This window comes from Ursus arctos, chromosome X (assembly GCF_023065955.2).
Source record: "Ursus arctos isolate Adak ecotype North America chromosome X, UrsArc2.0, whole genome shotgun sequence".
NCBI lineage: Eukaryota > Metazoa > Chordata > Mammalia > Carnivora > Ursidae > Ursus > Ursus arctos.
Window position 1 is genome coordinate 104324989 of NC_079873.1, and position 22820 is coordinate 104347808.

General features: G+C 44.5%; 1 protein-coding gene across 5 annotated transcripts in view; it reads right to left on the reverse strand.

Annotated features, from left to right (window-relative positions):
* Positions 1-1516: 1516 nt before the first annotated feature.
* The window catches only part of NSDHL (NAD(P) dependent steroid dehydrogenase-like), a 31084-nt gene continuing 9780 nt past the window's right edge, over positions 1517-22820 (reverse strand). For all 5 annotated transcript variants that reach the window (XM_026487504.4, XM_026487503.4, XM_026487506.4 and 2 more), the window contains 7 exons: positions 22580-22691; positions 19069-19227; positions 11506-11652; positions 7824-7952; positions 5500-5642; positions 4300-4402; positions 1517-3217 (listed from right to left, as the gene is read on the reverse strand). In XM_026487504.4, the coding sequence (XP_026343289.1) occupies positions 2885-3217; positions 4300-4402; positions 5500-5642; positions 7824-7952; positions 11506-11652; positions 19069-19227; positions 22580-22651 (1086 nt within the window). In that variant the 5' untranslated portion in view covers positions 22652-22691 and the 3' untranslated portion in view covers positions 1517-2884. The remainder of the gene's footprint in view (positions 3218-4299; positions 4403-5499; positions 5643-7823; positions 7953-11505; positions 11653-19068; positions 19228-22579; positions 22692-22820) is intronic.

Below are 22820 nucleotides of genomic sequence, written 5' to 3' on the forward strand. Positions count from 1 at the left end.
TCAGTCTTGCAATGGCCGAGGCAAGGTTCTAGATGGACTTGGTGACCTGGTGGGAGTCCACTTTGGTGGTCTGGAACTATGGGTGGGGCCTGTAAACAGAGCGGCAGGCCCACTGAGTCTCTGCTCAATAGGTCCGAGGTGGGGCCCTATCATTTCTAACGAGCTCCCAAGGGGTTGCAGAGGCTATGCTTTCTGGGTAGTCAGACTTTCTCCAAACAGATGGGGGTGACATAGGTCTGAGTCAGGACTGCAGAGCAAGGAGCAGCCACAAAAGCTGTCTTGCGTAGGGAGGGTGTTCCCACTGCAATATCAGCTCCAGACTGTGAATAAAACAGGCAGTGCCCAACAAACGTGTACAAAGAATGGGTGAACAAAACAAGTGAGAAAACAAGAGGTTCCCTGAGGAAGTAGAAGATACGAATGGGGGGCGCCTGAGTGGCTCAGTCGTTAAGCGTCTGCCTTCGGCTCGGGGCGTGATCCTGGAGTTCTGGGATCGAGCCCCATGTCAGGCTCTCCCGCTGGGAGCCTGCTGCTTCCTCTCCCACTCCCCCTGCTTGTGTTCCCTCTCTCACTGGCTGTCTCTCTCTGTCAAATAAATAAATAAAATCTTTAAAAAGAAGATACGAATGGACTGGACAGTCTGGAGTTCAATGAGGGACATCTTCTGTAGAGGCAGCTGCTAGCATTTTCCCAAGAGAGCTGGAAGGATAAAGCTAAGGGCACTTTGGTCTGCCAGCCTCACTCTTTTAGGCCTGAGAGTCTCCTCCTAGCAGCTCGGAAAGCAGATCTATCAGTCCTATGCCCTGGCCTCCTCCTCCCTCCCACTCCTCATAGGAAACCAAGTAGCAACCTCTGAGTCCTTTCCAGGTGCTTCCGCTAAGTCATTTCTATTTCCATGGCTGCATCATCACCCAGACCTTTGTCACTTCCTATCTGATCTCCCAGGCTCCACAAAGGGTGACAACAATAAGTTTCTTGATTTTTGCCCTCCCCTGCATAAACTGTCAATGGTTTCCCATGCCTACAGGAGACAGTTTAGCCCTCTTGGCTTAGCATCCTCAGCCCTGCTTATCTCTTCAGCCAACCCGACCTCCCACTGCCCCACACCCCCAACCCCAAGCCAGGCTGGTCACTCCTGTATTTCACTGAATCCGAGACAGACAACAAACTGCTAATAAAATTATAACAAGCCACTGACTCTGAACCTGACCTTTCAACCTGAAGTGCCACCTACTGACTCTTTATCCATTCTTCAAGTCCAATTCAGTGCTGTCACCTCCTCACTGGAAGCCTCTTTGGTGGTCTCCCCTCCTTGAACTTACACCACCTTGTCTCAGGTATGTCCATCATTTTCTGTCTGCTTTACAGGGGCTTGTGAACACATCTTGAGCTCCTCCATTCTAAGTACCTTAAGGGCAGAGACCGTGTCTTACTTCTACTTGTGCTCCCCTGCCCCATTAGCTTTGCACAGTCTCCCCGCAAGTGGGCGTGATGTTCCTAACACACAAACCTCATGGCATGTACAATATCTTCACTTTATTCCAGTGTCCTCGGCTGCCTCTCTACCCCTGGACAAAGGCAGAGAAGAAAACAGAAGTCTTTAACATTACATTTCGACTAGTCTGGGAAAAAACCAGGTTCTGCAAGCAGAACATCACCAGAAAATAGAGAACACTGAATCCTATGTGCTTTGCCTTTTGGAAACTGGCTTGAAGGATTCTATGAGTGTGAGCTGCAGAGAAATAGTCCTTTCTGCATCATCTCATGGAGTTTCTGCCCAAACTTCAAGCAGATAAAGAATGCTCCTCTCTCTGACCTCTTCAATGGCTTATTGTCAACCAGCCCCATGTCCCATGTTAGAAGAAGAGCTACACAGCTGAAATGGCAGGCCACTAGGGCACACTACCACCTTGCAACTAAAAAGGACAATGGGGCGCTGCTGATAAAGAGAGAACTGTTGGGGTGGCTGGGTGGCTCAGTTGGTTAAGTGTCTGCCTTTGGCTCAGGTCATGATCCCAGGGTCCTGGGATTGAGTCCTACATCAGGCTCCTTGCTCAGCAGGGAGCCTGCTTCTCCCCCTCCCTCTGCCTGCCGCTGCCCCTGCTTATTCTCTCTCTCTCTCTCTCTCTCTCTCTCGTGTGCACACACTCTCTGGCAAATAAATGGATAAAATCTTAAAAAAAAAAAGAGAGAGAGAGACATGTCCATGAAAGAATGTTTTATGAAAAAACAATACAGGCAGGCACACCAGGTGTACTGAAGAGAGAACGTGGAAACATGTAAGGTGGTGACCAACCAGAAGTCTTTTCCCTCTAGGGACCCGTGGGGGGAGCGGTGACAATTATTTAAGCTTTTAAAAAGCTTTTGATTTAAATTCTGTGTCTATCTGAAGTTTCACCATGTGTTTAAAACTTCTGCTTTTCTTCTAGGATATGTGTAATATGCGGCTCCTTGAATAGTCTGTGGCTTCTACTCTGGTATTGGTTTGCGTGGAAGTATAAATCTAGTTTCCCATCATTAATTAGCAAATGGATTGTTTTCTCCCTACAGCTTCCTTGATTATGTAGAAGGACACTGGAATGATAAGTAAGCCAGGAGACAGGAGGGGTGAAGGTGGGGGGGAGGGAGAGAGAAAAAGAACACAAAACAGTAGGATATGAAGCTGCCTGCTTTAAGAAACTGAAATCCGAGCCGACAGATGGGAAAAATGCCTGCTGTTTCCTCCACCCTTGTGGTCATGGAACAGCTGGGTGTGCTCTCATCTAATTGGCAGGAGGAGACCTAAGCTCAGAAGAAACTCACTTGAAGGAGGTTAGTTTGTTGGTCCATAGGGGAGAGTTAGTAGCCGGGGAATGCACTGAGAGGGCCCAGTCTCCGGGCTGCATCACTCGACCTTCCGCAGGTAATGAAAACTCTGCACGGTCCTTTCTATGGCGTCATCCATGGTGACCAGTGGCCGGTAGCCCATGACCTTTTTGGCTCTCTCACAGCTATAATAGTGGAATGTGCCAGCCAGTGCGACACGCATTGGTGTGAAAGTGGGCTGGAGCTGGATGACAGGACTGATCACCATCACTAGGAGGGACAGCAGAAGGGCCAGGTAGTAGGCCACCCAGTAGGGGATGTGGTACTTGGGGGCCTCGTAGCTGAGGCCTGTCAGGATGCGGGACAGGAATGTCCAGAAAGGGATGGGTTCGTCATTGGTGATGTGAAATGCCTGGAGAGAGAACAAGAAGTTAGAAAATGCTCCCCAGCTGGAGAGATGGGCAGGCCACACTTCGAACTTGGAGCTCAGGCATAAGCTGCTGGCTCAGCCTGGGACCAATATTCTGGGAAGCTAGTGGCCTCTCCCTGCCTGCCCACCCAGCACCTCCAATCTGCAAATGTCAACCAGTGGCAAAGATGTTTTGATTTGGAGCTATGGGCATCCTTAAGGTGTAGACAGGAAAGGTGAGTTTTATCTATGGGCCAAGATTTTTAAGTGAAGCTTAGACTGCACTCAGGAAGGTATGTTCGTTAATTTAATTTAATAATCATGTTAATCATGGTAAAACTCCTTATCTTCAGATGCAACAACAGGTCACATGCCGTTTCTCAAATGTGCTGTATTTGGTCTAAAGCAAAAGCCATACCCACCTGACCCCCACCACCCTAAGTGTTACAGGAGTGTGAAAACAGCAGAGGTCCAGGAGAAAAATGAGACCCAAAGAGGGGGTTCCAAAGGTAGCAGTGAGAAAAAAGGAAGAGGGAGGCCTTATGAATGGGAGGAGAGGGTGAAGGGACCCTAATGCGTTCTCCCCTCTCTGCATGAGGGCTCACCTCCCCTGACTTGTCCATCCTGCCCACCAGGTGCCAGATGCCAAGAGACTAAGATACGTCCACCCCTCCAGAGGGGTGAGAGGCATGAGCAAGGGTGGGCAATGGGGGAGAAATGGAGAGATTTCCAGAATGACTGGGAGGGAAGATGAGTAGCAAGCACCCCACCAAATGTACATAGGACCCTCTCGGAGCAGTCACGTCCACAGTGGGCATCCAGGTCACGTTACATGGAGAACCAGGTCCTGAATGCTTGGTCAATCCCAGCTCATTGGCTCCAGATTTGGGCTGTCCCAAGGGATGTGGCACTGCAATGTCACCACACTCCTTACCACAGGGGATCAACCTTGGACCAATGGGACCCTAAGGCAGATTAGCCAGGACACAGGATCACAAAGGCAATTTGCCAATGAATCCAATCACAGGGACGCACAGTCCAAAGACGGGCAAACATGCACAGGGCAGGAGAAGCAGGTGCCTTACCTTCCCACTCACGGCCGCATCTCGGGAGAGGTGCTCTGCAGCCAGGATGTGTCCGTGTACCACGTTCTCCACAAAGGTGAAGTCCACCAAGTTCTCCCCGTTTCTGTGGGCGTATGGGGCATGGTTCCACTGTTAAAGACGTGCAGGGGCCAGGATTCCTGGGGCCCTCAGAGGCAGTGGGAGATGTAAGGGCTGAGCGAGGAGTCTGAAAGCCCAGTGCCCTGCCTGCCCCATCCTGGCATGGCCCACACAGGTATGGACTGCTCTAGGCTTCTACTTGAGCAGCAGCTCTTTGACTCCCCATAGGACACTCTGGGCTAAGGGCTTGCTTTGGCTTCACACTTTTCTACCATCTCTTTCTAAACCCTCAAAGCAAGCAGACAGGGTAGTAGGAAGGCAAAGCAATAGGCAGGCAGGCAAAGTGGCAAGGTAAAAAAAAAAAAAGAGGCAAAGGTGTACTGGGGAAACAGCCACATGCTGTCACCACCCACAAAGACCTTGCCACCTGCACTTTCCTTGAGCAGGAATGTGAACACCTCTACCAGCCTTCCTAGATCCAAGGAGAGTTGAAGGCCTGGCCCTTGACCCTGTGCCAGTCTCCCCCCTCCCTGAGCCTACTTCCTCAATTTCCAAAAAGGGACACAAATATTTTCCCAGGCTACGTGATGGTGTACTAAGTTGAACAGTGCCCTACCCAAATTCACGTGTCCCTCGAACTTCTGGATGTGACCTTATTGGAAAATAGGGTCTCTGAAGACGTAATCAAGTTAAGATGAGGTCAAGTTAAGATGGGGTAGGGTAGGCCCTAAATCCAATGGCTGGTATCTTTATAAGAGGGAAATTTGGATATAGACACACAGAAAAGATGCTCACATGAGGGCGGAGGCAGAGATTAGAGTGACTTGTCTACAACCTAAGGAATACCACCAGAATTGGGGAGAAAGGCCTGGGAACAAGTTCTCCCTCAGTTTCCAGAAGGAACCCCCTTGCCAACACCTTGATTTCGGACTTCTCGCCTCCAGAACTGAGAAAGAATAAATCCCTGTTGTTTTAAGCCCCTTGGTTTGTGGTCATTTGTTGTGGCAGCCCCAGGAAACCAACACATAGGGCAGCAGAGAAGGCGGCATTAGAAAAGAGCCAACCAAACAAGACTGACGCTTGTCTGGGGTCAGGGAGAAGACCAACTGTGGGCCAACTTACCCAATCATGAACTTCATCTTGCCTTTCCTGGCTGCCTCGATGAGGATGGGGACCAACTGGGGGTCCCTTGGGCCGAAAATGCCATGAGGGCGAATGGCTATGGTTAAGAAATTCCCCTCAGGATCGTTGGCACCCAGGACTGCCTGTAAAAAAGAGCAGAAGGGGCATGTCAGCAGCGGACACAGAGCCTGACTTCTGCTCTGGTATAATTGGAGGCTACTTCTCTATCCCTTCCGCCCATACCACCCAAATTTGAAGACACACGAGAGGCAGCTGGGTCAAAACCAGTATGATCAGAGGCCCCTGGCTGGCTCAGTCAGTAGAGCATATGACTCTTGATCTCAGGGTTGTGAGTTCAAGCCCCACATTGGGCACGGAGCCTACTTACAACCACCACCACCACAATATGATCAAAGAGAAAGGCCTGGGTTTGGGTTCAAAGACTAAAATGCACAAATGCAGCCAGGGGAAGATGAGCCTTGGCAGCAGTTTGTGGAAAAGATCTGAGGGTTCCAGTTAATGAGTTAGCCATGAGCCTCCTGCCCCTCCTGCCTTAAGCTCCATGTGCTTGTTTCCACCAGTCCTGAGCTATTCTGATTGGTTCTGAGTACCACCTCCTAGGAAGGGACTCTGATGAACCCAAGTGGGCCAGGAAGAAGGGACGGAGAAGGTAAAGAGCCTAGGAGAAACAGGTCAAGTCTTTAGATGTGTTCTGTGTGGACAAACTAGAACCTAAGGGCTTAAAGTACAAACAGGGTTTGCCTCAAAAGTAACAAAACATCCTGAATGATTTGTTATGTTATTGGTAAAAAGGGGAGACAGTTCCCACCTGGATGGGGCTGTGCACTGACTAAATGAGATGACTCTGTCAACTGTTTCAGGAAGTATGTGCTTGATAAGTATACTTACTGTATTACCTCACCTAAGATTTCTACTCTATAGTGGCAAAATTCCTGTATACATTTTGGTCCCAGTGACTTTAAGCTACTTGACGGAGTTTATTATCAGTTGAGAGGTCTGAAAGCCAACGGCAAGTTGTGTGCCAATAGTGGCTGCCAGGGGGCTCCAGGAGAGTTACTGTTGCAGGCATTTACAGGCTTTGCTTAGTCGAGCACCCAAAAGTCAATGCAAGTGAGACATCGATGGTCTGAGCCATGGCTGTCACTTGTAGCTCCCGAGCACAGGAGGTGGGAGTCTCAGTGCCTTGGATGAGGGTACACAGGGCCCAGCAAAAGCACCAGCGCTTCTTGGATTAAGTCCTAGCGGTGGGAGCTCTCTGTGAGGCTGGCTCTCTGTGCTCCAAGGAGCAGGGTGGCAGAACCTGGAAACAGGACTCCAGGTTACAAAAGGCCAGGCTTCCACCCCTGGATTGTGTGGGCCCTTGTGTGTCCTGCAGACGAGTTCTCTTGGAACTTTCTGACCTGGAGCGATAGCATACAGATGGGAGGCAGCTGGCTCTCAGGCAGCTCAGTAGAACTCACACCAATTCAGCACTAAGCTCTAGTTCCATATGTGCTGACTGCGAAACGCAAGCTCAGTGGATGCGACATGCTGCAAACACCTGGGAGAGGTGCTTACGCTTTCCCAGCTAAGGCAAGCTGTCTGTGGTCAACGAGCACCCATGGCCTTCAAGTGACTGTCCTTACAGTAATATTCTCCCTGGACATTAGTCCTGGAGCTAGCTGCTGTCAGGGTCCCTGGAGCCCTGGAGTTCAAAGGCTTAGCCTGTTAGTCAATGCAGACTGCTATTAAAACCAGGTGCTCCCTGGCAAAGTTGGTTTGCCAAGTGGAAATCAGTACCTTATCAAGTACTTTTCCTTAAAATAAAGCAAGATCCTTTCACTGTTTAATTTAAATAAGGGAGGGGGCAAGAGTGCCACTAGGAAGGCGTGTTCAAAGGAAAACACTTGTGTGTTAAGCTCGAGTTCTGCCTGTGTGCTTGCGATCATCATAAATTAACTCTGATTTCTATGGCACCTGAGTAACCTTGCATGGCACAGAGGCTGAGTGCTGCACGGCATCAAGAAGAAACTGAATCTCTGTGCATCAACTGTCCTCATCTATAACCTGATGATGATAACAGTATGCACCTTATGGTGTCACTGTGATGTTTAAACGAGGCAGTTCCCGTACAATACGTGGAGCAGAGTCTGGCCACATTAAGCTATTGTCATTATTTTAAAAATTGAATTTCAGCACAAATTTTACTTCCCAAGTTAGGTATGCAGGCCTGAGAACACTAACTTCATAAATATTTTTCTTAAAAATCTAAACCATCCAGATATTCATGGAACTTGTCACTCAACCAGTTCTCAGGTACATACTCTCTCCTGTAAGATTTTTGTCTCCGTGTAATAGTCAATGGGTTTCATGGCATAAGGGAGGTCTTCAGTTCCATTCTTGATGTTGACACCCTCAAAGATGACACTGGCACTGCTGGTTAAAATGAGTTTCTGGCAGAGGAGAAAGGAAGATTTAAAAAATACAGGTAAGACATGATCATTGTTTAAACAAGCTAATGGTCATACATAAAAGAAAATCAAATGGCACCTGTTTGCAACCCTCACATGCAAGGCACACTATAAATGATTTACTGCAATGCTTTGCTTTTCAGGCCTCCTTAAAATAATTCAAAGATGGGGCGCCTGGGTGGCTCAGTCGTTAAGCGTCTGCCCTCAGCTCAGGGCGTGATCCCAGAGTCCTGGGATCGAGCCCCACATCAGGTTCCTCTGCTATGAGCCTGCTTCTCCCTCTCCCACTCCCCCTGCTTGTGTTCCCTCTCTCGCTGGCTGTCTCTCTCTCTCTGTCAAATAAATAAATACAATCTTTAAAAAAAAATTCAAAGATCACCATCTTCTGTAGCTATGTGGATTCGAGACACGTTCTATTACATTCTAAAACAGTGGATTTCACCTTTTTTCTGTCCTATCACTACTGAGAGATGGAACAGACTTCCATTATTTCTGGTATCTCAGGATGGGAATGATTCCCCAAGGGAGAAGGATAGCCCACAAACTCTAAGCGAGATGTCTGTCTGAAAGAGATGCCTTGTGATTCTGAGACCAACCCTGGCATGTCAGCACATGTACACACACCCACTTCAGAAATGCTATTTGAAAGGAAATGCTTTCTTGCGAGGGTCCCAGCTTCCAGGCCTCTGGTTAAGGGCAGCACATGCAACACTGAACACCATTAGCTCAAATCATAGCTTTACTTTTCATTCAACATTGTACTGGAAGTCCTAGCAAGCGTAGTGGGTTAAGACAAACAAGAAATAATTTGAAAAGAAATAACAAAACTATCACCATTCACAGATGTTGGAAATGTCTACACAGAAATCATGAATATACAGAAAATTTTACAGTTAGGGTTCAGCAGAACTGGCGAGTACGAAATCAATATACAAAACCCAACTGTGTTTCTATGCATTAGCAATTAAAAATGCAATATGAAAGATATTATTTCAATAACCAAAAATTAGGTACATAGGGATAAACTTAACAGAAGATGCGCAAAACCTTTCTAAAGTAAAGGATAAAAGTACTGAAAGGCATCCAAGAGAGAGATTATATATCTATGGATACAAAAAAAGACTCAATACCGGCAAGGTATCCATGCTCCCAAACTGCCTCTAAATTTGATGCAATTACAAGAACAATTCCAACAGGAACTCGACGAGCTGATTCTAAAATTTAGATGGACGAGCAAAGGGCTAAGAATAGCCAAGCAGATTCTGAAGAACATGGTTGGGGGAGTGACTCGTCCTAGCAGTTACTGAGATTCATCCTAAGGTTTGCTTAGTGAAGGCAGAGCACAGTGGCTTGGGCACAGGCGGAGGCTGATGGAACGGAAGAGAGAGCTGGTAACAGACCCACGCAAGGCACCAACACCTGAGATGTGCTGGATGGGGCACTGAACAGGGGGGAAAGGGTGGATTACAGATTAAATGGTGATGAACAACAAAAATTTAATAACTACCTCGGACCATATACAAACACAAATTCCTGGTGGATTAAAGATTTAAATGTGCAAAGTAACATTTTAAACCTTTGGGGAAAAACCCCCATATTAAACAATCTTTTGATTTCAGTGTTATGAAATGTTTCCTAAATACAACATGAAAACCCATTTTCTTTTTTTTTATTTGAGAGAGGGAGGGAGGGAGGGATAGAGGGAGCACAAGATGGATAAATCTCAGAAACAATGTTGGGGAAAAAAAGCAAGTTGCAGGAAGATATATTCAATATATCATTTTTATAAAGTTTTAAACACGCAAACTGGTAACTTATATTGGTGGCACATGGAGCAAATAGCAACGATAAACCCGAATTCAGAACACTGGTTCCCCGTGGATGGGGAAGGACAGCAATGGCATCGAGAATGGATACACACAGAACTTCAACTCTACTGGTAATGTTACTTAAATGCTGTGAGGATTATATGAGTGTTATGTTATTCTTGAATCTCTTCTGGATAACTAGGTTACTCCATTTAAAAAAACAGCAGCAGTGAAATTCACAGAGCTCTAGTGATACAAGCATGGAATAGACTAAGGAGTCTGGGATTTGGCATCAGAGGGTCTGACTTGAATCCCACCTCTTTCATTTACTAGCAAAGAGATATCACTTAGCCTTCCAAATCTGTTTCCTCACCTGTTAAGTGACATTAGTAGCTCCTGGTTACCTATTGAGGAGCAAACTAGGTGACAACTACAGGGCAAAGTATCTAGTCATTTGGAAAGCATAAGGGGTGGTTTTGACCATGATCCATCCTTTCCAGGGCACTGAGCCCTGAAGAGCTTCTTCCCCACTTGTTCTTGCTGGGCCAGCCGATGATGCCAAGTGCCCCATAAAGGTGATCCTGAGAACCAGCATTTATAACAAAGCAGGGATCTATGACACGGTGGAAATTTATATCCCCTCAGGTCTGAGTTATAACAGGTTTCTATTGGTGAAAAGTAAATAGTTTATTTTTCTTTGAAAAGAGAGGCAAGGTCTGGAAAATAGAATGGCAGTTCCTTAAAAGGTTAAACATAGAATTATTGCATGATCCGGGAATTCCAGTTCTGGGTATTTATCCAAAAGAACTGAAAGCAGAGACTGGAGCAGATATTTATATACCTATGTTCCTAGCAGCATGATTCATAATACTTTTTCAGAAGTGGAAACAACCGAAGCATCCACTGATGGATAAATGGCTAAACAAAATGTGGTCTATCCACACAATAAAGTTATTCAGTAGTAAACAAGAAGGAAATTCAGACACATGCTACAACATGGATGAACCTAGAAGACATTATGCTGAGTGAAAGAAGTTAGATATAAAAGTACAGATACCATATGAGTCCACTTCTTTGATGTTTCTAGATTCATGGAAACAGAATATAGGATGGTGGGTGCAAAGCGCTTAGAAAGGAGGGGGTGGGGAGCTGTTGCTTAATGGGGATAGAGTTTCAGTTTGGGAAGATGAAAGGTCAGCAATGTGAATGTACTCGAGCCACTGAACTGTAAATTAAAAAATGGCTAAGGGGCACCTGGGTGGCTCAGCTAGTTAAGCGACTGCCTTTGGCTCAGGTCATGACCCCCAGGGTCCTGGGATCGAGCCCCACATTGGGCTCCCTGCTCAGCGGGGAGCCTAGTTCTCTCTCTCCCCCTGCCTGTGCTCTCCTGCTCTCTCTCTGTCAAATAAACAAATAAAATCTTTAAAAAATGGTTAAAAAGGTAAATTTTATGACACTTATTTAACCACAATAAAAAAATATAAGCAATATCGACATTTTATGGCTCTTTAACCAAAGACTAATAAGCCTTAGGATCCTCAGATGGTCTATCGAGATGCAGCTCAAACTGGCCCAGCAGCAAATGCGGTTCAGTTTCTAGGATCTCCACAACACTTTAGGAAGCAAGCCTGGCTAGGCCCAGGAAGAGAAGAAGAATCTTGGCTCTCACACACTTAGAAAGGGCCATGACATGCTCCTGACAGCACTCACTCCAGCTTTCCCCTTACCTGAACCCCAGCCTCTTTACAAGTTTCAATGACATTCTTGGTGCCAATGTAATTCACTCTATAAAAGAGTTCCTTGTTGTTACTGGATGGTGGGGGTGATGCACAGTGGAAAACTGTGCTTACGCCTTTCAGAGCTGGGTACAGATCCTGGAAAAGCAAACAAAGACAAAAAAAAAAAATCACTCCCGCTTTAGACAAGTAAACAGCCTCCTCACATTCCCACTCTCCAATCTGTGCCATGTAGGTGTCTTGCCCTTTTAAAATTCTGTAATTAACATAAAAATCCATCTCATTGTAAAAGTTTCAAAAAAAATACAGAAGTACCTAGGATGGAAACCATGTTGTCCCTTCAATTGCCCCTCCCCATTGACTTGTCCCCAATAAACACTGGGTTAGGGTATGAGAAACCTGTGCGATCCAGAAAACGGCAGTATCTGTACCTCTGTGCACCATGCAGGTGGGGGTGTGACAATTCAGGGCACCTGGGGGTAAAACTCCTGGGAAAATGAGCTCATAGATACAAATTATGAATCATATGAATTAATCCCACACCATTAAAGACAGTGCAAATAGCCAACACACAGGACTATTCCTTTCTGTATAAATAGATATAGGAGAGGAAGCTGAAAGGGAATGAAAACACGTCCATTTAATTTACTGCTAAAAGGAACCAGAACTCCTGGGAGCAATGGCTGATTACAGATCTGGGGCGGGAAACAGACAAGAAGAGCCAGGAACACCTTGTCAAACCAGAAAGTAAGGAAGCTAGCCAAGACTCCTGGGGTCCTGTTAAAAGGACTCAAGAGTCAACCAGAAGAGGCTCTCACTGGTCAAAAAAGGGACAATTTCATCATGAGTAAGAATAAGAATTCGTTCTATAAACTAATGAGTAAAGGGAAATGGTCAAGCAAAGAACTGGATTATGAAACAAAGACAGAATGATAGCATGTCATCATTTTACGAAATGTTCACTGTGTAATAAGATCTAGGAATGATCATCAATAGATTAACATTACCAAAAGAAAGACAATCATGAATTATGTACCTAGATTCACTGATCTTCTAACAAAGACATCCTCCTAAATCCACTAAACAATGATCATACACAAGAAATGTAACAGGATAGGACACTCTTATCCAATAATTAGTCTATATACAAATTTCCCCCATTGTCCTAATAACGTCCTTTAATGGCATTTTTATATTTGGATCCAGGATCCAATCATAGATCATATTATATTTAGTCCTCATATCTCTTCTGTCTCTTTGAATCTGGAACAGTCAGTGATGATTCTTGCTTGGAACACTTACTAACATACTGGTTGCAAAATAGTAAAATCCTAATTCCAGCATTCTTTTTACTTTTATTAGTTGGCATTCCTCTGTAATGTAGATGTTCCCCTTCCTCTATACTAATTTTTCTTTTTAGCATTTCCATGGACACATGGATTCTTATTTTATTCAATGTATTAAAATCCACTACTATTGTCTTTTGTGAGGCTTAAAATGTCCCAAATTGGCCAGTGGGGGTTCTTGAAGTTGGTTCCTGTGTCCTTTTGACATATTCCCATTAGTTTCTGAACACTTTTTAAGTAGGCTCCATGCTCAGAGTAGAGCTCAACGTGGGGCTTGAAATCACAACCCTGAGATCAAGACCTGAGCTGAGATCAAGAGTCAGACGCTTAATGAATAGAACCACCCCTGAGCACTTTCTTAATTTTGTCCTAAGAAAACGTCTCAGGCTCACATGGACTACCCCTGCTCAGAGTCCTGAATGGGAGCCCTGGTTCCTTATATGGGCAATGGTGTCTAGAAATCAAAATCTGAGCAGAGTCAGATCCAGCTTTTAGTCCACTAGAAATATACAAGGCACAGATGTAACTTTAAATTTAGTAGTACGCACATCAAAAAAGTAAAAAGAAATAGATGAAAATAATTGTAATGTATTTTAATATATTACCACTTTGACATGTAAACCAATAGAAAAATTATTAATGAATTATCTATATTCCCTTTCTCTACTCTAAGTCTGCTTTACTGGACAGTCTTAAAGGAAACACTAGAGAACAGAGGGCCATAGCAAACAAACCATGGGCATGCAATCTGTGAAATCCAGTCCATGGGAAATGCTATAGGAGAATAATCCAGTTTTAAATAAACATCAGTTATTCAACAAACAAAATGTGAAGGGGAACTTACAGAAGTGACTTAACTAGTTCAATCAACTTCAATATCTTAACCTTTTTGTTTCCTTATTTGGAAAGAAATCTACATAAAAATACTTATTAGACATTCAGGGATATTTGAACATAGGCTGGAAATTAAGGAATTGTCGGTATTTTTAGGTGTAGTCATGGAATTGTGTTTTTAAAAAGGCTCCTTTAAGTCTTACAAAAAAGGGGGGTGGCACCTGGGTGGCAGAGTCAATTAAGCATCTGGCTCTTGGTTTGGCTCAGGTCTGATCTTGGGGGTTGTGAGATCAAGCTCCATGTTGGGCTCCATGCTCAACATGGAGTTGAGTCTGCTTGAGATTCTCTCCCTTTCCCTCTGTCTCTCCCCTGGTTCATGCTCTCTCTCAAATTAATAAATACATCTTTAAAAAGTTGCCTTATCTTTTAGAGACGAATACTGAAATATTTATGGAAAAAAGGATAATGGTGCCTAGGATACGCTTCAAAATAATCTGAGGGTGGGGTGGGGATATAGGTGAAATAAGACTGTCTGTGAGTGGATATGAAACAGAGGAAATCTATAAAATATTACAAAGACAGAAAGTGAAAGAACACATGAAGGAGAAACTAACAGGCATGTAGATTTCAATGAAAGACTCTACTATATGTCTGGTAAGGCTTTCAGAAAGAAAGAAAAGAGAGAATGGAGGTAGAGTCAATATTTGAAGAATTTTCCAGAAATGAGGAAAGGCATGAATCCTCAGATTTTAAAGGTTCACTAGGTGTTGAGTGGCTTTTAAATACAAAACTAAAACAAAGACCTAGATATATTCTCTACAAAACACACAGGATGAAAAAGAAAATCCTAAAAGGCATGAGAGGAAAACCCAGTTGACCCTCAAAGGAATGATGATCAGATTGAGTGTCAGGAGGAATAATTATGAACCTAAAATTCCGCCCTCCAGCAAATCAGCATTTATGAGAGAGGTGAAATAAAGACATTCTCAGGCATACGAGGACTCAGAAAGTTTAGTGCCCAGATATTCAATGAGGGATGATAAAGGAAATGCTTCGGGAAGAAGAGGAAGGAGGAAGGAACCTGGAAGAAAGAAATGGGAAACAAGAAGTACTGATGAATGAATTTAGGAATATGGCACAAAACCTAAGCAGCGACTTTCAAACCCATTTCTAAATGTCCTTCACCCTCTTCATGTCCTCCTTAGCTTGGACTTCATGATCCATCATAGCAATCTTGGCCTTGCCCATGTCTATCTTTATCAAGTTGGTCTGGCAAACTCCAGCCCTGGTTAAGTGCAACTCTCTCCTTCTCCCTGCTGGTGCCTGAGAACAACGCACCATGGTGGTGGGTCTCACTTTAAGTTTGTGTTTTAAAAAAATCTGTAAATAAATACCCGGAACATGGGAGTTAGTAGAGAGTTGGGGGAGCAGTTTGGTGGGAAGCTGAGTTTGCTAAGGAGCCTCATCTCCTTTGAGGGGTCACAGCAATGATCAAAAGAGACAATATCCCTGCCTTCATGGAGCTTACCTTCTATGGGGGCAGTGGGCAGAAAACCGGGAGAAACAGAGTATGTCAGTACCAAATGTTATACAGAAACCTAAGATAGAATAAAGGAGATCTAGAGGGGCTTTTTGCTTAGCGTAAGTTGGCCAGAGACTTAAACAAATTTGGGGAGCAAGCTCTGTGGCTCACAAAGAGCATTCTTGGCAGAAAGAGCAGTGAGTACAAAGGTCCTGAGGCAGAAACTCGGTGAGTTTGTGGAGTAGTAAAAAGGCCAGCATGCTGGGAGCAGAGCAATGAGAGAGTATAGGAGAGGGTGAGGCCAGAGAGGCAGTGAGGGCAGATCATGCAGGGCCTTGAAGGTGATGATAAGGGCCTACATGTTTGCTCTAAACAGAAGTGGATCACTGGAGGCTTCTGAACAGAGAGGTATCGTGATTTGATTCATGCGTTAACAGGGTGGTGGCTTGGACCAGCATGGTAACAAACGAAGGAATGAGAAGTTGCTGGACTGGGGATCTATTCCGAGAGTGCAGTCAACAAAATCTGCTAATGAATGGGATGGAGGGTAAAAGAGAAAGGAATCAAAGGTAAATCTAATGTTTTTGGTCCAAGCAATTGGAAGGACAGAGTGGGCCATTTACTGAGATGGACAGGACTTTAATAGATTTGATGTAGTCGGGGAGGGGACTTGCAGCAGGGAACCAGGAGCTGAATTTTGGCAAGTCCAAAATGTCTATTATATATCCAAACAGAGATGTCCAGCAGACAGCTGGGTTTGTCAGCCCCTAGACTGTATTTCATCTGTGAACCAGGGGAAGGAGGGATTTGTTTGGACACTGAGTGTGCCCGGAGAAGAAAAGAGATCTAAGCAATAAGCTCTGGAGACTGCCACATTTAGAAATTATAGAGATAAGGAGACAGAATGGCAGGAGGACAAATGGGCAAGTGGGGCATCCTAGGCTTGGCCACTGGATCTGGTCGCCTCCAGGTCCCCGGTGGCTGTGACAGGGGCTGTTAGTGACAACCTAGCTGGAGGGCTTGTAAGACACAATGGAATGAAGCAATCAGAGGTGGCAAGTGCAAATGGCTCTTTGAGCTCTCCTGTGACAGCAGAGAGAAGTGGGACCTCACATCAGGGCATTTTGCTTTGTTAAAACGGGTGATCCTGCAACATGTCTGTGTGCTGTTGGCTATGACTGGGTAGAGAAGGATCCACCGCTGATGTGGGAGAAAAAGGCCAGAATCCCTAGTGGAATCACTGAGTAGGAAGAGGGACGGTTCTGGGCGGCTTCTGGAGCATTTGCATGGGTCTGTGAATATGGTGTCTGGAGGTACCATGGGGCCGTCTTGAAGGCCGTGGTTGTGACGAAAGAAGCAAAAACCTTTTATTTTCTTCTCCAGCCCTGTTCAGCTGCCTGAAGGCTCCCAGGGAGGAGGGAGAATCACATTTAAACAGGGTTGGGGTTATACCTAGGAGTACAGAAGTTTATGTGTCCACTTGGTGAGGCTCCAGTCCCATTAGTCCATCAAACACTGGTCTAGGTACTGCTGTAAAGGTATCTTACAGCTGTGGTTAACATCTGTAATCAGTTGACTTTAAGGACAGGACATTATCCCTTGTACTATGGGTGGGCTTCATCTAATCACTCAAAAGGCCTTCAGAGCAAACCATGGTTTTGCCCTCTTCTTCTCTGTCTACATACACACATACCTTACTGGTTGTTTCTCTGGAGAACCCTGACTGATAGAGACAAGAAGAAAGAGGCAAGGAGGATAAGTGTTATGTAAGAAAGCAAGTCAGTCATGGACTCAAAGGCAGTGAGGACACAAACCGGGTGAGGGGCAATGGCAAAGAGCCAGACGGCTGGGTGTGGCTTCAGAATTGGTACAGTGCAGGTATTAAAGGGCCTCAACTAGAAAGACAGGAGGTGGTGCTCAGAGTGGAGGGCCTGCAAGTAAGATCATGGGGAGGACACATTTACGGGTGACAACAAGCTCTGGGGCAGGGGATGACAACAGGCCTTGGAGGCCAAGAGGAGTGAATGAGAGGAGGCCAAGGAGAGGTGAAGTGAGGGTATCGGCAGGGTCATCTATGTGAATACTGAACTCATCAACAATCATGACAAAGCTGACCTCGGCCAGGAACTAAAATCACTAAGCAATGAGATGGAGCCACCTGGGAAAGGTGGGAAAGGAAGCAGGTGCCCATGGAGGACTGTCACAAGGAAGGGCACTGCGGTATGTACAGTCTGCTGGCATCCCCTGCACAGCCAGAGGGATCTTAGGGCAGTGAGGAAGTGGCAATGACAAACAAGGAAGACTTCTACCCCATCTCCAGGCTCAGAGGCGTGGGCAGTGTGGGAGAGAAAAAAGCCTGCAGGGGAAGCTTTGTCCTTAAAATTCAAAGTAACAAAACTATAGCAAACGATGCCAAAGCCAAGAATAAGAGCACACTGACAGGCTGTGGGAAGCTAACTGTGATACAGCGTTCCACATAGGAAGGAATTACAGAGCCATAAGAAAAACAAGGTAAGCCAAACACAATGGACAAAGGTCACCAACAGGCAACTTCACAAAGGATCAACAAAGAGCACAGAGCCTGGAATCCTGAATAGGGAGGGCACATGACTGTAAGCCTCACCAAGGTACCATTCCACACCCTTCAGAATGGCAACACCAAAAAGTCTAACCACATCAAGTATTGGCAAAGACATATAACAATGGTGATCCTACCCTACTACACTGTTGGTGTGAATGGAAAACTGACATAGCAGCTTTGTTGAGCAATCTGGCAACATCTAATAAAATTCAAAATGTTAATACCCTTATGACACCGGTAAAGCTTCCAAACATGATGTTCATTGAAACAAGCCAGTCACAAAGGGACAGATATTGCATGATTCCACTTAGATAGGCACACTCATAGAAACAGGAGACGGGTGGTTGCCAATGGCTGGGAGGGTAGTAGAGGAAAAGGGGAACAACTGCTAATGGGCCCAGGATTTTCTTCTGGGATGACAAAAATATTCGGGAATGAGACAGAGATGATGGTCACACAACTGTGTGAATATACTAACAACCACTGAATTGTATATTTAAAAAATGTTAAATTTACAGAATGTGAAGCATATCTCAATTAAAAAAAAAAAAAAAAAAAAACGACCAACCCTAAAAACCAGCAACTGCATTTTGGGTATACAGGTGACCCTTGAACAACATGGGTTTGAACTGTACCACTTACATGAGGTTTTTACATAATTACAGGATAGTACCATGAATGTATTTTCTCTTCCTTATGGTTTTCTTTTTCAAGTTTTTGTTTAAATTCCATTCCTTGTGGTTTTATTAATAACATTTTCTTTTCTGTAGCTTACTTTATTGTAAGAATATAGTATATAATACATACAACATACAAAATGCCTGTTAACTGACTGTTTATGCTATCAGAAAGGCTTCTTGGTCAATAGCAGGCTATCAGTAGTCAAGCTTTTGGGGAGTCAAAAGTTGTACACAGATTTTCAACTGCATGGGAGTCCGTGCCCCTGACCCATGTCATTCCAAGGTCAACTGAATTCTCTGGAACAGTAGTAGGTACACGATAGACTGTGGACAACTTTGTTTGTAAATAAAGTTTTATTGGCACACAGCCACACTCATTCATTCATGTGTGGACCACGGCTGCTTTCACACTACGATGGCAGAGTGGAGTTGTACTGACTGAATGTGGGTTAAGTTCTTTCCTGCAACTTTAAAATTTTTCCAAAAATGTTTTTTTTTTTGAAACAATGTGACTGACCTCTGAGCACAGGAAGCCTGGTAGTCTCCTTTTGGGGGCCTGTGGAAAACTGGCAAGGCTGGGTGGTCCGTTACCTGTTGGCTGCAGAGGTCTCCCAGAAAGAACTGCACCCGGGGATTGTCAAACCCTTGCCGCATATCAAATACATTGACAGTGTAGCCTCTTGCCAGCAACTGCTCCACCATGTGCTGCCCCAGGAATCCAGAACCTCCGATCACTGTGCACTTATTGGCCTGCAGAAAGAAAGGGGTGGTAGGTGGTACATGAGAACTGGAAGCTCCAAAGAGGCTCGACTCACGTGTTCACGAGCCACTATCGTGGCACATCCATCTGCTTGTTTGAAATTCTTCTTGCATCCAGTTGGAAGCTTTATATAATTCTGGTGTTCTATCGCCAGTGGCAGCCTCGTCTCTTGGGATCAGTTAAGGAGGAAAAAGAGATAGCAAATGAGACTGAGATAGATTTTGGCCGGATTGGATGATCTCGTACGCGCACACCGCATGTTTAAGGAAAGGAGCAGGAAATATCTCTGAAAAAAATGAAACTACCAATGATCAAAACTGGACAATACAAAAAACCCCAAAGTGATAACTTCTTGCTCCTAATAACTGATCCCTGAGCACTTCTAAGGCAAAACAAACAGAAACAAAACCAAAACACAATACAACATGCCACCCACTCAATTGATAATGTCCACTTAAACTGTCAGAGAGAAGAAAGCCAAGTCTCTATACTCTCAGGAGAGTCAGCCCCTTTTCCTCTTCAACCATTACAGGGCTGGGCTGTGTGACTTTAGGCTTGTCACCTACCCTCTTCCTGCCTTAGTATATCCAAGACTGTTGCTGTCTGATGGGATCTCCTGGAGGGTTGCAGGATCAGTAAACTGTTAATCAGCCAGGCCCAGGGCTTTGCTTTCCCTTCTGAGTTCTGTGCAAGTTGAGGTATCAGGGAAAAGTTACAGTGTTTACATTTCAGCTTTTGCAACATGCGCACTTTCTTGGCTAAATTCCAATTCTGGTAACTAGGGATAATGGAAGGACAGAGCACCAGATGCAGACACTTCAATATTCTGACATCAGGGAGGCAATGCAAAACTGTGTCTGTTGCATACTGATTAAGCTGGCTCTGAGTGTCTCCAAAGGAGGACCTGTGATATCCCTCCTCCCTGGGGTCTTTCTAAAACCGTATCTGGGCTTCCTGAAGATGACAAACCCCCATTCTCCCTAAGCTCATGTATAGTCAAAGTTGGGAGTGTGGAAACAAAAGATGTTAAAGAAATTCTGCTCCTGATTAGAAAGCAAACAACCAATCCCCTTATTTATTCCTTAAATACCTATACAATTGAGATATGCAGCAGACTCAAGAGGTGCCAGGGCCCCTTCTACAGATTCACCCTTCAACCTGGTGTCCCGTCTAGACTGGCATTTTTACTGGAGCCCACTAGGCCACCTGGAGATGGCTCTGGAGCTTTGACATCATTGGTTCAGGCATGCATAATCTACTGACATAATCAACCTTGCCATTCCACTCCCCCCACCAAATGATCTCTTCAACCCATTTCTGTCTAAGTTTTGTTTTGATTACTCCCATTTATGTGTAATCATACCATGCTAAATAATTTGCACTTTAACTGAAATTTCTAAGACATTCTCAGGACACAGGCAAATTAAATATGCAAATTCTATTTGATCCTCATTTGGGCTAGCCCTTCTCCTTTCCTCAAGTCAGCTGTACAGGCAAATGCAGTTTTTAAGAATAACTCCAAGCCTCCCTGCTCCCCAAACTGATTTTCCATGGTTTGCTAAAATCTTCATGGTTTGCCTGAATCCAAAGAGGTTCAGACGAGACATGTTCTGATAGTACCCCAAAGGATTTCAAATTCTTTTGTTTATATTATCTGGCATTTCTAGTTACAGTTGTTTCAAAGTTTGATAGTCTAATTTTTTTAAAAAAATCAAATAACCTTTCTATTATGTCCAGTGTAATTTTATTTCATGATTTTAAATGTAGGCAATCCTTTTTTTAAAAAGATTTATTTATTTATTTGAGAGAGAGGGAGAGAGCACATGTGTGCAAGCAGGGTGAAGAAGGGAGAGTGAGAATCCAAGCAGACTCCCCACTGAGAGCAGAGGCCAACTTGGGGCCCAATCCCAGGACCCTGAGATCATGACCTGAGCTGAAATCAAAAGTTGGAGGCTTAACGAATGTGCCACCCAGGAGCCCCAAATGGGGGCAATCCTTAATTCTTCCCTTTGACAGAGTGGTGTGGATTCTTTTGTTATATTGAAATGCGGCACCAATATTGCTTGGGATAAGCAGGCCAATGGCTATTCCTCAGAGTTTTTTGTAACGATGAGAACTTAACTGGCATTCACCCCAGAGAAGTCAGGTATGTGATGGGATAATGTCTTTAATCACACCTGTAATACTACATGGTTAGAGATCATGTGAAATAACTACTTGCTTTTTATGGCCAGGAAAGATGATGCAGAGAAGTGGGCACAGCGGACAAGAAGGAATATGTACTAACAAGTAAGAATAAAACTCCAAACTAAAAACAGGTAGTGAGACTCAAGAACGGGTTACTGAGGGGAGTTATAAAATCAACACCTTGGAGAGAGTTTTAAGAATAGAAAAGAAAGCCGTCCAAATGATTTCAATTGCACTATGACCTTGAGCTAAGAGAATGGTCTGGGCTCCCGGGTTTCTTTTAACCTGTTCTGTTTTCCTTTGTCTCTAGCAGTGGGTCTCTTTTCAGAGAAGTCTTACACAGAACATATCATAAGGTAAGACAAAAGTGTTCTTTTCATTTTAGTAGTTTAAATTTATAACTTATACTTCTTATAAAGTCAACCAATGAGAAGGAACACCATTGATACAACCACTGAAATCTACATTTTTTTTTGGCAACTAGACTCTCACATTAACCTTTAACTACAAAGGCACATTAGAGGCTTTATTCTGAGCTACACACAAAGACCAGGATGATCTGGTGGTCCAGAAAACCTCCTGGGCATCTATAATTTATTAACATTTGATATAAACACATTTTACCTTGGTGTGATTTCATTTCTGAAGTGTTAGCATTCATTAAAAGTGAATCAAAGAATCAAACCCAACATTTGCAGATCTACACAAAGAACGTCCAGGGGGCCTGACAATTCCTTAAAATCCTTTCTGACACCTGCAACACAAGATCTTAGGAGTCCTTGCTGGGGAAGCCTTCTACCAAGCCTAGTCTAGCCTGCTGGAGGCCACACGAAGGCAAACTGAGGCACCCAGCTGACAGCCAGCAGTTACTGCCAGGCATGTGAGTGAGGCTGTGTGGAACACACACCTCAGGGGGTCCCCATGACTGCAGGTGTGTGGGTGAGCCCAGATGAGATCAGCAAAGGACCCCCAAGCTGGGCCCAGCTGGAATCGCAGAAATACATGTATCTTACATAAAAAGTCATCATTGATTAATATAATAAACGTACCAAATGCAATTTTTGACCAATAGCTAGTATCAATGGCTTGCTGGTGTATGTGTGCTTGACTTTCCCCTTATCTGTTTTGGTTAACATTTTTTGTGTCAGTACTCACATCTGGAATGTCTTCTGTCAAATGTGTCCGTGTGACCTGGTCTCTCATTGGCTCATCAAATGCTTTTTCCATTTCAGCTCCAAATATGGTTATGCTTGCGATGAAGTTTTCTCTTCATAAAGACATATTTAGAGACAGACATTTGTGTTATATAAACTGAAACATCTTTTAGGTGTTTGTGTTTTTGTGTGGATGCCATTCCTGTGGAGTTTTCACAAAGAGCTGAACTACAGCTATAGCT